The sequence below is a fragment of the Ceratotherium simum genome, chromosome 11 (assembly GCF_057802395.1).
Source record: "Ceratotherium simum simum isolate JZ-2026a chromosome 11, ASM5780239v1, whole genome shotgun sequence".
Taxonomy (NCBI): Eukaryota; Metazoa; Chordata; class Mammalia; order Perissodactyla; family Rhinocerotidae; genus Ceratotherium; species Ceratotherium simum.
Window position 1 is genome coordinate 562495 of NC_141910.1, and position 15194 is coordinate 577688.

Here is a 15194-nt window from a genome sequence, read left to right on the forward strand (position 1 = left end):
CTTACCTGCTCCTCCGTAACCATTATGCTGCACCTGCGTGTACGGCGGCTCGTGTTCCGCTTGTGGCTGCGCCGTGAGGCTAGTTGTTGGCCATTTGGATTTCTTCCAGGGCTTTGCTGTGGTAAATAATAATGCTGTGAATATGGCTGTATGGTCGCTGAGTACCTGTGTGACTCTATCCATTGGGACGAATTCCTAGGAGTAGAATTACCGGGCTCAAGTGTAAGTGTGTTTTAACCCACCAGAAAGGCTGTACTAACTTAAAGTCTCAACAACAGCGGATGCGAGTTGGCTTCTCTGCCCTTCCAACAGTATAGTGTCAACTTTTTAATCTCTCCTAATCTGATAGGTGTAAAATGACATCTCTTTGTTGTTTACACAGACGTTTATTTGATTATGAGGTTCAGCATCTTTCCATATGTTTAAAAGCCACATGTATTTCTTTTTCTGTGAACTTTCCATGTCTTTGCCCATTTTCCTGCCCCCCCCACACCCTTTACTTCTCAAGAAGGCTTTTCAACAGTTATCTGTACAAACCCAGTGCTGCCATTTCTCCTGTCTCATTTTCTCCTGCTCCCCTCTCCCCTCCCCTCCTTACCCCCTCGTCCATCCACACACGCACACACAAACACACACACGGCTCCTTTCCAGGCCAGCAGTGACCTTGTTGCTGCATCCAGTGGAAAGTCCTCAGTCCCCATGCTTCCTGGCCCAACAGCAGCATCTGACCCAGCTGGTCCACTGCTTGCTCCCTCCTCCCTGACACCTCTCTTCACCTGGTTTCCAGAACGCCACACTCCCCTGGTTTTCCTCCACCTTGCAGCTCCTCCCCATCTCACTGACTTCTCAACCTTGCCCTGCCCTAGATCTCAGTCCTTGGACCACTTCTATGCCTTGTCAACGGGGTCAGGTCTCCTGGTTTTCAATGCCATCCATAGGCTGTTAACTGCCAAGTTTCTATCTACAGCCAGCCCTGACCTCTCCCACATGTAGCCAGCTGCCTCCTCAAATCTCCACTTGGATGTCCTAGAGGCATTTCTAACTTACATTTCCAAAACCAGACTGATCTTCCCCCAGACCTCATTTCGACTGACATCTTCTCCAGCTCAACAAAAAGCAGCTCACCTTTCCAGTTTGCACACGTCAAAAAAACCAGAATCATCACTGCCCCCTCTTTTTCTCTCACATGCCCCCTGGAAGTCTTATTGACTGTACCTTCACATACGCCCCAAATCGGACCACTCCTCAGCATCTCACCCCCACCCCTGCCTCTGGTCCAAGTCCCAAGCTCTCGCCTGATCACCCTAATGCACTTCTCTTAGTCTGCTCGTAACCCAGTGGCCAAAGTCTTTCTTTAAAAACAGAAATCTAGTCATGTCATCCCTTTGCTCATGACTTTCCAGTGGCTCCCATCTCATTTAAAATAAGAGTAGGAGCCTTTACAACGGCTTAACAGTCCATAGACAATCCTGAGGGACCCCTGTGACTCCTCTGACCTCATTCTGCTGCCCTGACACGGCCTCCCAGGCCCGTCCCCTCAGGGTCTTTGCCTGGTCACGTGGGCCCCACTCATCCCCATGAGAAGCCCTCTCTCCCCTCCAGGGCTTTGCTCAGATATCACCTTCTCAGTGAGACCTGCTCTGATGAACCTGTCTAACCTACGCCCCGTGTCACAGCTCTCTCATCTTCGTGCCTGCTTTTCTCCACTTCTTAGTTCAACATACTATGTACTTTCCTTGCTTAGTTTATTGTCATTCTCCCCAACTGGTGTGGAGTCTCCTTGTCTTATTATTATTTTTATTTTTGTCATATTCCAAGCACTTAGAATTGTGCCTGGCACGTAAGCATTAAATATTTGCTGAATGAGTGAAGGATTGAATTAAGAAAATAGTTTTTCTCCTGCATTGTTGGTCTTTTTCTTCTTGGTGTGTAAGGGTCTCATACTTTTGTCATTTGTGTTGCAAATATTTTCCCTGTTTGTTCTTTGCCTTTTAATTTTGTTTACGGTATTTTTCCATGCAGAAATTTCAATTATTATTGTAGGCAATGTATTATTTTTTTAAATTTTTAGTTTCCAGGCTTTATGTCATACCTAGAGAAGCTTCCCTTTCAAATGCGTGTATATGTGTTTTTATTGTGATAAAATATACACATAAAATAAAATTTACCATTTCAACTATTTTCAAATGTACAGTTCAATAGCATTAAGTACATTCACATTGTTGTACCACCATCACCGCTATCCATCTCCAGAACTTTTCCATTATCCTACAGTGAAATTCTGTGCCCATTAAACACTAATTCCCCACTCCCCGCTCCTCCCAGCCCTGGGGAACCACCATTCTACTTTCCGTCTCTATGGATTTGACTACTCTAGGTACTTCATGTAGGTGGAATATACGTATTTTTAATGTTTTTATTAGTGGACACATTCTGGCATGTTGCTTGGCCAAAACATTCTTGAGACATTTCACTATGTGCATGCTCTGACCCGCCCCCCCACGCCCACCCATCCACCTGCATACCCCCCAGTTATAAGTTTATCTCCAGCAGAGATTCACTGCTATCTGCCCCGAGACTTCCAGGAACTCTGCATCCTCTTCTGCTGCTTCTCAAAGTGTGATCCACAGAGCACCAGAGACCCAAACTCCGGGTGAACTGGATAAAAATGCACATGCTTGGAGTTCTCTCCAGACCTAGTGAGTCTCCATCCAGACCTGGCGGAGCTGAGGAATCAGCATTTAATCAAGGTGCTCGGATGTGATCCCCTGCTAGGCACTCTTTCAGAATTAGTGATCCACAGTGGGTGGCCACTTGATCTAGGAGAGGGCACACTGAAGTCCAAGCCTGGGGTCTGCATATCCACTCAGCCTTATTACTTATCCCCTCTGTGAAAAGGGGGTAAGAATTTCTATGTCACAGAGATGAAATGAGAATTAAGGGAGATACCATCTGTGGCTGTGTTTTGTAAACTCTGAAGAATATACACATGTAAAGGCTGTTAGTGTTATCTTGGAGCCTCCCAGTCCTATTTCTTCAGCCTCATCATCTGGGCCCCTCCCCAGGCCAAGGAATGACAAAAGCATCTCATCAGGTTGACATCATGGTGGGGGTGGGGGCACAGTGTGGGGCAGCAGCAAAGCTACAAGCAAGTGCAGCAAAACAGGTGTTGGTTCCTTCTCTTTAATGTCGACAATTGAAAGGAACACTTTATGCACCTTTAAAAAAATTTTTCTGGGGGCCGGCCCGGTGGCTTAGCGGTTAAGTGCGCGCGCTCTGCTGCTGGCGGCCCGGGGTTCGGATCCCGGGCACGCACCGACATACCGCTTCTCCGGACATGCTGAGGCGGCGTCCCACATGCAGCAGCTAGAAGGATGTGCAACTATGACATACAACTATCTGCTGGGGCTTTGGGGGAAAAAATAAATAAATAAATAATTTAAAAAAACAATAATTTTTCTGGGGCCGGCCCGGTGGCGCAGCGGTTAAGTGCACACTCCGCTTTGGCAGCCTGAGGGTTTGCTGGTTCGGACCCCAGGCACGCACCCACACACTGCTCATCAAGCCATGCTGTGGCGGCGTCTCATATAAAGTAGAGGAAGATGGGCACGGATGGTAGCAAAAGAGGAGGATTGGCATCAGATGTTAGCTCAGGGCTGGTCTTCCTCACCAAAAAAAACAGAAAATTTTTTCTAAAATGCATGCATGTACATTATGAAATGGGTGTAACTATCCTCATTTTACAGATGAGAAAACTGAAGGTTTTCATGGAAGGAAGGAGTCAAGCTTCAAATCCTGACATTTGGTCAAATCACCTGAGCTCTTGGTTTCCTCAGCTATTAAATGGGGTGGCAGCTGTATTAACTCAATGGTTATGGGGGATGTTCAGTAAGGTATGTGCTGTGCCTGGCACTGAGGCTGGCACATCCCGGTGGCACCGTGGGTCCACCTCCACAGCACCTGCTCCGTATTCCGTGCTCTCCCCCTTACGTTGAGGGACCTCAGGGGGCTCTAGAAAATGCAAGGGGAATGAAAACAGGTGGGTGTGGCTGCTGGCACCCAGCCGTGTTCTGCCCCAGGAATAAACTGGGTGAGGAGCTAAGGGTCTTCTTCCGAGAATATTAAAATGTCTGTTGACCAAAGCAGGCTACTTCTGGATCTAGTGATTAAACACAGTTATTGGACTAGGCCAGAGTTGGGATTAGGAAGGCACAGGGGGGTGGCCCAAACCCAATTTGGAGTTCCTGCTGTCTTCCCAAAGATGGCTCCAATGGGTAGAGAGTAGAATTCAGTGGGCAAAGTTGTGGGCCATCCTTGGGCATGTCTGCCTGGGTAACTTCCCCTGACATCGCCAGATACTGAGAGCTTCCCTGGCTGAAGGTCGACACACAACCCAGCAGAGAGCCTGAAGCTGCTGGAGGCAAGAGCCTGGAGAACAGCTATGGAAAATGCCTGGAGGTCAGGCCCGGGGCCAGTTCCCCTTGGAAAGCCCTTTCTCCCTCTCACCACCATCATTCCTTCAGTGTTCATTGAGCGCCTGCTCTATGCCAGGTTTCAGGAGCAATGAAGACAAAACACTCTCAGAGATAAATAAAACAGTAATAATTCTAAAGGTAATAAAAATAAAAATTAAAAAGATCTAACACTTATTGAGCCCTTACTATTTGCCAGACTCTAGGTATTCACTCGTATAATCCCCCCAGCGCCCCTCTAAGAGATGTCTGAATAAAGAGATTTGGGAACACGCAGGAACAGTAGACTGGTAGGGACAGGAGAGTGTCAAGACAGGCTTTTCCGAGGAGGCAATAATTGGGCTGAGGGAAAGCAGGAGAAAGGGCTGTCTGGCAGACAGAAGGGAACAGCAAGTGCACAGGCACAGAGGTGGGAAATGTTGAGTGTGCGTGTCGGGAAGGCAGGGAGATGAGGTTGGGAGGGTTGGTGCCACATGTGAAGGGCCCCAAAGGGGGCTATCAGGGAGAGGAGAAATCATCAGTGGTGTGTTCTAAGGTTTCTCAGGGGGTAACATGGGGAGGAACTGCAGGGGGCGCAGTTCCTCTGTTTCTCTGTTGGAACAGAGGGAGCCTGCTGACATGGGGTCTGGATGAGGGCGGAGTCAGAGAGAGATTTCTGAGGCAGAACTCGGGATTTTAGTGACTCCCAGATACAGCCCAGTTTATCAGCCTTCAGGCCTCTCTGTGGGAAACGCTTCAGATGCAGCGTGTTGGGGTCTCAGCTCATCCTCTTTTGAGCAGATCACTCCCAGGGCTCCCCTGCCGCTGTCCTCTTCTGTTCCAGGGGACCCAGGTCACAGCTAGCTTTCTCGCTCTGTCCACTCCCATGATAGTGTTCAGGCACATGTCTGTGATCCATCTTACATCCTAAGCACGGCCAGTCACACCCCCTGTAAGACTGTGATGAAGGTTATGACCTCCTGGGCCCCTCAGATCCAGAACTCCTGAAGGAGAGCTCTGAATCCAGCCGATCTTGGTCCGTGCAGTTGTTCACACATTGATCAGCAAAACTTGGCCATTAGAAAGCAAAACAACTGTTAAAGCGCTTTCCATCATTTATTTAGAATAAAAATGACACGCAACATTCCAAAAATGAGTAAAACCTTGGGGTTAGAATCAAATCTGGGATTCAAATTCTGACTTTGCCATGTATGGCCTTGGGCCAGGCACTTAACCTCCCTGAACGTCTGTTTCTTCATCTATATGTGAGGAGGAAATTATGCTTGTGATGTGTGCAACATAGAGCCTGGCATATAACAAGCGATCGGTAAAAAGTAGCTATTGTTGTTAACATTTTCACCACAACTAAATTATTTTGTGGAAACAACTATGTGTTAATACCGTCAGCTGATCCACATGACCCAATCCTGAAAAAAATGTTATTTATTAACAAGTATTGAGAAGTAGTGAACTTTTTTCCATAGACACTTCCTTTTATAGACACCCTAGAAGGCGTTCTGGATAAAACAGATTCACAGATTGTAACAGGTAAGGGAGAAGGGAACACCCTGGTAAGGAAGCATTTTACAACTGATGAAGGGATAACGATCATTTACAAAATTCTTCAACCTCCCCAGGGATCAAAGAGACTCTACTATCAAACTAACAAACTCCTTCTCTCCCTCTTCCTTCCTTCCTTCCTTCCTTCCTTCCTTCCTTCCTTCCTTCCTTCCTTCCTTCCTTCCTTCTTTCTTTCTTAATGAGAGTAGGAAAGATGACAAGGATATTAAGAATTAGACAAACTTATAAACGGCCAGTGGTCATCTAAAGGGTACATCTTTCTCTTTTCTTCCTTTCCCTTCCTTTCTTTCTTTTCCTCCTTCCTTCCTCCCTTCCTTTCTTACTGTTTTCATGTTTTATTATGGAAAATTTCAAACATACACAAAAGTAAAGAGAGTAGGATAATGCACTTCTATGCACCCATCGCCCAGCTACAACTTTTATTTTGTCATTGATATTGTTTCACACATTCCCCTAGTCTACTAACACTGGTCATTTTGCTAGAGCATTTTAAAATAAATTTCAGACATCATCTCTCGTGTAAATATTTCAAAATGGAGTATCTCTAAGATAACCAAAATGCCGTTATCACACCTAACAAAATTAGTATGATTCCTTAATATTAGAAATATGCCTGTTTAGAAAGTGGTTTGGTAATACGCATCAAGAATGTATTCATACACTCTGACCCAGTAACTTCGCCTCTCTTTTTCTACTGAATTACAGGAAAAAAGTTTATTCTGTAGCCTTATTTGTAAGAGAAAAATACATAATTGAAAACAACTTGGGGCTGGCCCCGTGGCTCAGAGGTCAAGTGTGCGTGATCCGCTGCTGGCGGCCCAGGTTCGGATCCGGGGCGCGCACCGAGGCACCTCTTCTCTGGCCATGCTGAGGCCACGTCCCATGTACAGCAACTAGAAGGATGTGCGGCTATGACATACAACTATCTACTGGGGCTTTGGGGGAAAAAATAAATAAATAAAATTTAAAAAAAAGAAAACAACTTGACTGTCTAACAATAGTAATTATGGTATGTTCATGCAAGGATATTTATAAAGTTTTAAGGTTGAGTGGCAATGTTTATAGTTAATGCAACTAAGACCAAGCAGGATTTAAAATTACATGTTCAGTGTGAGATTTGTAAATATGTGTGTAAACGTTTTCACCGGGCACTGACTATATCTCAGGTGCTGTGCGAATAGTGTTCACTCAAAAAATAGGAGCATTTTTAATGCCTCTTACAGATGAGGAAATTGCTGTTCAGAGAGAAAATTACTTTTAGAGTACCCTCAGCTGATGAGAAGTAAACTGAGGCATGAGTGGGCCCCAAGTTCTGTTTGTCTCCATAGCCCAAGAATTTAACCATTCTTCTGCCGCCCTGGGCATCAAATATTAACAGGAGTTGTCACTAACTGAGCAGTGGGATTAGAGGTGGTTTCTATTTCTTCTTCACACCTTTCTTCACTTTGCAACATTTTCTACTGAAGGTATTAATTTTATACTAGAAAAAAATACATTTAGATTATATATTTAAAATTTTATATTTAAAATTAAAGAGAAAACATATTTGGAACTCGCACCAGATGAAGGGCTAACATGGCCAATGTGCAAAAAGCTCCTATAAATTGATCAGAAAAGAGGTAAACAACTCAAGGGAAAAAGATGCAACTCAGAAGCCCAATGACTAATGATACAAAAAAGATCCTATATCTCACTAATAGCCAAGTAATTGCAAATTAAAACCATGATAAGATACCATTTTCTATTTATCAAATTGGCAAAAATTTAAAAAGACTGATAACATCCATGTGCTGGTGAGGAGATGGGGAAAGAGGCGCTAGGACACACTGCTGGCAGGGAGGGGGCTGTGCTAGTAATATCTATCAACACCAAACACCCATACCCTTTGACCCAGCACAAACCCAGCAGTTGTAAGAGTCTGTCTTACAGAAATAAGAGCATCACTTGTAAAGATATATGTTTATGAATAGTTACTGCAGCACTATTTGTAGGGAGGATATTGGAAAAGCGTGACTTTCTACCAATAAGGAAATAGTTTAATGACTCAAGATCCATCAATTCAATGGAATATCATGCAGCCATTAAAAATAGTTAGATCTATAAGTAATGACCTGTGAAGAGAAAAGGAAGATGTATTGTGTACAGCCTCGTTGCTCAAATGGGGTCTACTGTACAAGGCATTGGCATCACCTGGGAGCTTGTGGGAAATGCAAAATCTTGCCCCCACTCTAGACCTACTGAATCAGAATCAGCATTTTAACAAGATTCCTGAGGGAAGCACTGGTGTATAGTGTGACTCCAATGGGAAAGCCTTCTCGTGTATTGTGGCAAAAATGGGTACTCATCCACCAAAATCCATCCTCTCCTTCTACACTACTACCTCTCATTTTTAGCTGGGCATGTGGCCACCCAGGATAAAGATTATATTTCCCAGGCTTCCTTGCAGTTTAGTGGGGCCATGTGGCTAAGCTCTGGCCAAGAGGACATGACTGGAAGTGAAGAATATCATTTCTACATTGTGCCCCTAAAAAAGAATGCAACTGTATTCCCCTGGGTGTTTCTTGCTTTCTGCCAACTGAAAAATGTCAGCAGCTGAATCAGTCACTGTATTAGTCTGCTCGGGCTACCATACCAAAATACTACAGATTGGGCGGCTTAAACAACAGAAATTTATTTCCTCACAGTTCTGGAGGCTGGAAGTCCAAGATCAAGGTGCTGGCAGGATTTGGTTTCTGGTGAGGCCTCTTTTCCTGGCTTGCAGATGCCTACCTTCTCGCTGTGTCCTCACGTGACCTTTCCTTGGTGTATGTGTGTGTGTGTGTGTGTGTGCGTGTGTGTGTGTAGAAAGAGAGAGAGACTATTTATCTTCCTCTTTTTAGAAGGCCACCAATTCTGTCAGATTAGAGCCCCCCCTTATGACCTCATTTAACCTTAATTGCTTCCTAAAGGCCCTATCTCCAAATATAATCACTTTAGGGGTTAGGGTTTCAACAGATGAATTTGGAGGGAGACACAATTTAGCCTATAGCAGCCAGAGATGGAGGCCACAGCAAAAATGCCCCACCCTCCTCGACCGCCTACCTCTGAACTGTTAGACGAGAGAGAAACTAGTATGTTATTCAAGCCACTGTATTTTGGTTCTGTTTGTTACAGCAGCTTAGCCTATTTCCCATCTGACTCACACATGTATATGTTTACAAAAGCTCCACTGAACAAGAAGAAAAGTATAAAATGATGCCCTCTAAATGGTTACTGTTTTTTTTTTTTTTTAAAGATTTTATTTATTTATTTTTTTCCCCCCAAAGCCCCAGTAGATAGTTGTATGTCATAGCTGCACATCCTTCTAGTTGCTGTATGTGGGATGCGGCCTCAGCATGGCCAGAGAAGCGGTGCGTGCCCGGGATCTGAACCCGGGCCGCTAGCAGCGAAGCGCGTGCACTTAACCGCTAAGCCACAGGGCCGGCCCAATGGTTACTGTTGATTGCTACAAAGGTGAGAGCGGTGAATAAACTAAAATAAGAGTATTGATGGGAAAAGTTATCCAACAACATTTCAAGTTTTACAATCACAGCCAACATTCAGATGACTATGGGAAACATGATTTTTCCCATTTTGTAAGTAAATGCCTAAAACAGTAAGAATCTTTACAGCAGGACTCTTAATTATAAAGACCGGTCACACAAATTCCAACCCTCCGTACATACCAGTTTTCCTTCTTCCCCTCCCTCCCTCTCTCCCTCCTTCCCTCCTTCTGGGGTGGGGATGCTGTGTCCCAGGGCAGGCAGGGACTAAGGTAGAACAAGTACAGTCCCTGTGCTGCTGCAACATCTTTCCAGGGTTTTATTTTCAGTTCTTCTCTCTGTACTCCAAGGGCAGAACAGGGATTTCCTTGAGAGGGAAGGATTTCCAAAGTGCCCTTGGAAGTCATTGTCACCTTCCTACTGGTAGAATGGCATGAGGGGCCCCCATCGGTTCAAGATGGGGACCTTGACCATACCGTGATGAGGACAGGGGCAGCCGGGCAGTAGGAAGTAGCCTTTGTCCTGCTCTGCAGCAGGTTGGCGCTCGGGCTCCAGGAGGCACGGAAAGTTGGTGCTCTTGTGGACCAGGTTTGGGTCACCCTGGGCCAGGTACAGCGCATGGGAAACTGGGTACACGGAAGGGCAAATACTGGTGAACCTGTGTTCGTCCTCTGCTGTGCTCACAAGGTCCTGTGATGGGAAGAAACCAGCATGTCCCAGGTCTTTGGCGGTCATGTAGAGTCTTTTGAAGGCAGGGTATCCATCCTCTAGCTTGGGGTTGGGGCTACGGATGGGCCTGTAAAACTCTTTGTCCCGGAGTTGGGTGTCTAGCTTCATTTGCTGTGGAAACAAATCACGTATGAACAGAGGGCTGAGAGAGGTGAAAGACGATGCAGCTTCCTTGGAAGTATCTAAGACAGAGCACACTTTTCTCTATTTTTGAAAATTTTAAATTAGTTTTTGAATGGTAATATATACAACAGACGAAAATACTGAAATAATACAAAAAGGTTTATAGTGAAAAGTAAGTCTCTTTCTTGTCCTCCTCTTGCCTTGGTTCCCATCTTCAGAGGCAATCACTGCCATCAGTGCTTTTTGCATCATTCTAGAAATATTTTATGTATGTATAAACATACACGTATATATCCACCCCCCTGGTTTATACACAAATCATGCATATTATAATTCCACTCTGCACTTTGCTTCCATTAAATAATGTATCTCAGAAATTGTTCCACCTTTGTCTGTATAGATCTTCTTCTTCTTCCTTTTAGTGGAGATGCCTCAAGATAGGAAAAAATTTCTTAAACAAGACTTAAAAAGAGCAAATGATAAAGGAAAACACTGATGCATCTAGCTATATTAAAATAAGAATTTCTATTCACTGAAAGACAGAGTGAAAAGACAAACCATAAACTAGAGAAGAGTTTTGCCACTCATAACTGGCAAATGAAAGATGTCCAGAATATTTAAGGAACTCCAATAAAGTAATAAGAAAAAGTCAAGCTACCCAATAGAAAAGAGGCAAAAGACGTGAACAGACATTTCACAGAATAAAAAATATCCATAAATAAACAAAAAGATGCTGCACTTCATGAATAATCAGTGAAATGAAAATTATGACCATATTTTCATTTCTTCATATGACCATGAAGAAAATATTATTTGAAACCCACCAAATTGACAAAAATTAAAAAGTGTGACAATACCAAGTATGGCAAGATTGGAAAGCTACAGGACTATCTTCTGGTGAGAAAGTAAACCGATACAACCACTTTGGAAAACAGTTATGTCACCTGCAACAAGCAATTTCACTCCTGAGATGGGTGACCTCTTGCACATGAGGCTGTGCCTCATCTCCATTGCAGTATTTGGGGGCAGGGAGTAACAAAAAAGTAAATAACCCAAATGTCCACCAACAGGAGAATGGGCAAATATATGGCAGCATATTCGTGCAATGTCATACAACACAGCAGAAAATGAATAATATGCCATAATGTGTAGCAAAAAATAAAAGTCACAGAAGAGTACAAATAGTATGATCCAATATACAATAAAGTTCAAAAAAGGCAAACCTAAACAATTTGTTTAGAGGGATACATACATACAGGGTAAACTGTTTAAAACACACACACACACACACACACACACGCATGCACACAAGGGAATGATTAACCTGAAACTCAGAACAGTGGCTACCTCTGGAAGTGGGGGGACGGGGGGGCACACAAGGGCTCTAAGATACTGTTAATGTGGTATGTTTTAAGCTGGCTGATGATGGTGCTTGTTTTATCAATGTTATTGAAACTGTAATTATATATTATTTACATTCTTTTGTATGCATGACTTATATTTGACGTACATTTTAAAATACACCCACACATACACATAAAAGTCCTCTTAGATCTCCTGGCATCGGATATTGTTCTAACTAAGTGCCCCCAATGTCCACACTTATAATAAAAATGAAATCAGGATTCCAGTGGGCAATTGAACAGACAAGACTGAGTGACTTCTTACCTCTTGTGGTGTGACCCTGGAGTATTTGTGCTTCCCATAGGGTTTATAGTCGACCATGTAGGAGCTTTGGTAAATGTCTAAGTCCACAGGGGCCTAAAGGACAAGGAAGAATACAAAACAAGAGACCCCATCTTGTTGTTCTTCCACTTAAAGGCATTCAGTGGCTTCTCATTGTCTGCAGGACAAAGGCCAACTTTTGGGCCTGGCGTTTGGAGCCCGTCATGATCTGCCTTCTACATGCCCCTCCGCACTCAAGCCTCACTTCTTTCCACTCTTCACACGTGCCTGGCACATGCTCTGATCTCCTGCTGGAAACGCTAGTTGCACTCCTCACCGACTGGCAAACTCCTACATATCCTCTAAGACCCAGATTAAATGTCACATCCCCAAAACATCTCTCCCACCGTTTTATTCTCCACTGCCCAAGAATTAAACCCTTTCTCTTCTGCTTTTATAGTACATTCTACATCTATCACTACAGCACTTATCGTGGTATACTATAAATGATTTAATGAAGTTCACTAAATTAGGACCTAATCTTAGGCATCTCTGCAGCCTCAAAGCCCAGCATGGTGCCCGACACACTGAGGGTGCCCAGTAAATGCATGCTGGCTAAATAAATGAACCCCACGTACACACCTAGCTCTCCCCTGCCTGTTTTGAAAAAATCCATTGTTCCAGAATGATGACCAGAGGGAGCCCCAAAGAGCCTGGCCCTCCTCTGGGGCTGCTTGCTGAGGCTGACCAATCTTGGGTTGGTCACAGGGACAGAATCCCACAGCACTCACCTGTCTGGGGTACACCACACCTGCCATAGCAGACGACCTAGACATAGACAAGTTGGTTAGCCTTGCTTCTGCCACTGGCAGGCAAAACAGCCACTGTCCCCAAAGCTGTGCCAACCAAGTACCACTCCCAGTCCTCTTAGCCCCACCCTGCACATTATGCAATCATCCAGGGATTGGGGGTGGCAGCAGGGATAAATGGGCTGGTGGGCAGGGGCCCTGAGGCAAAGAGTCTGGCACAGAATTCAGGAGGAATTGGAGGTGTTGAGAACATCAGATTTATCTCTCAAGCAGAGGTAAGCCTGACAGCAGGGGAAGTGGTATGCTGCTAAATGTCTAGCAATCACCTTTCAGGGCAAATAAGCCCCAGTTTATATTTGCCAATTTCTGTGTTGTAAATGCTCCCACCATGGCCCATTTTGAGCTATCACTATATTGTCACTGATGGCAAGTTGCCAAGATGTGCACAGACTGGGCTTTCAGAGCCAGGGTGAGCTACTCCAGCACACATGTCCCACTGAACAGCGCTCTGAACTACCCTCAGGAAGCAAGGTTCGTGCCTAGGCCTTAGAGGCACCCTGATTCAGAAGCACTGACTGTGTTTTCTAGTGGAAATTGGGGGTAGCCAGGGTAAACTTGTGAGGCTCTGCATTCCCAGTTGAACAAGAGCAGCATGTAGGTCCAACCCTGCCCCTCGCCCCCCAGCCCTGAAGTCCTAGAGGCTTGGCCTTACTGCCTGGGCACTGGAGAGCTCTCTGAGCTCACCCCATCTTGTGTACATGACCCCCTAGGTTCTTGATTGGTGCTCCATTTCATCCCCACAGACCCCTGCCCTGAGCCCCACTCCATTCAGCAGACAATGGCCCAGTAGGGTGGTTGCCAGACCTCAAATGGCTCCTGTGTTCCCTCCTTTTTGTGCATAGACAGCTCTTCTCCTGGGGCTGGGGTCCAGTTTCTATGCAAAGAGTATCTACCCGTCCTTCTGCCAAGGGGATGATGATGATCCTGCCTTTCCAACTCCAGGTGCCCCTGCCGCATGGAGAGTCCTGCTGATGTGTCCCTCTGCCACACCTGTCTTTGAGATGAACCTTGACCTACATGATGCAGGCTGTTTTGGTCACAGTTCTTGGTCATTGTGATGGGGTGGCTGGCCAACCTGCCTGCATGTCAGTTCCCCCGTCCCTGGCTCACTCTCTCACACAGCGAGCTGCTGGTGTCCCAGCACACGGGAGCCAACAGGAACCCTAGCAACATTGAAGGTACCCAGGAGGCAAGGGTTTTCCAATACTCTATAGAATCGATCTATTTCCAGGAGAAGTAAGTAAACAGAACCCCATGTGGATTATGATGTCAGACAACAAGCGACAAATCCACCTTATACCAAAGCCCCTCCAATCCTCTGTTGCCTGAAAGGCTGGCTTATCTCTCCTCCATCTGTCAAAATTCCACCTTCTTTCACACGGCTATAATCCAAAAGCAAAAAATAACAAGTGTTGCTAGGATGTCGAGAAATTGGAACACTTGCTCATTGCCGGTAGGAATGCAAAATGGTGCAGCCACTGTGGAAAAGTTTGGTGGTTCCTCAAAGAATTAAACATAGATTTACCATATGATCCTGCAATTCCACTTCTGAGTATACACCCAAAAGAAGTGAAAGCAGGGATTCAAACAGATACCTGCACACCCATGTTCATAGCAGCATTATTCACAATAGCAAAAAGATGGAAGCAACCCAAATATCCATCAACAGATGAATGAAATGGATAAACAAATTGTGGTATATACATACAATGGAATATTATTCAGCCTTAAAAAGGAAGGAAATTCTGACACATGCTACAACATGGATGAATCTTGAAAACATTATGCTAAGTGAAATAAGCTCGACTGTAAAGGACAAATATTGTACGATACCACTTATGTGAGTTACCTAGAGTCATCTGATTCATAGAGACAGAAAGTAGGATTGTGGTTGCCAGGGGGCTGGGAGGAATGGATATAGAGTTTCAGTTTGGGAAGATGAAAAAGTTCTGGAAATGGGTAGTGGTGATGATTCCACAACATTGTAAATGTACTTAATGTCACTAAATTGTACACTTAAAATGGTTAAAATGGTAAATTTTATGTTACATATATTTACCACAATAAAAAAATTCCTCTCTTTTTAAGGTCCCCCTCTTCCATGAAGCTCTCCTTGGTCTTTCACTAGAAGCCACCAGAAATTCCTTTAATTTATCCAACCAATATTTACTGAGCACTTATTTGTATTGGGCATTGTTCTGAACCTGGCAGATTCGACAGTGAACAAAACAGATGGAAATCCCTGCTTGCTCAGA

General features: G+C 44.7%; 1 protein-coding gene across 1 annotated transcript; it reads right to left on the reverse strand.

Annotated features, from left to right (window-relative positions):
* Nucleotides 1–9870: 9870 nt before the first annotated feature.
* SPMIP9 (sperm microtubule inner protein 9) lies at nt 9871–12898 on the reverse strand. The gene is made up of 3 exons (XM_004437242.3): nt 12862–12898; nt 12074–12166; nt 9871–10393 (listed from the first exon to the last, which is right to left on the reverse strand). Exons 1-3 carry the CDS (start codon nt 12886–12888, stop codon nt 9971–9973), a joined length of 543 nt encoding a protein of 180 aa, XP_004437299.1. The 5' UTR covers nt 12889–12898; the 3' UTR covers nt 9871–9970.
* Nucleotides 12899–15194: the final 2296 nt, after the last annotated feature.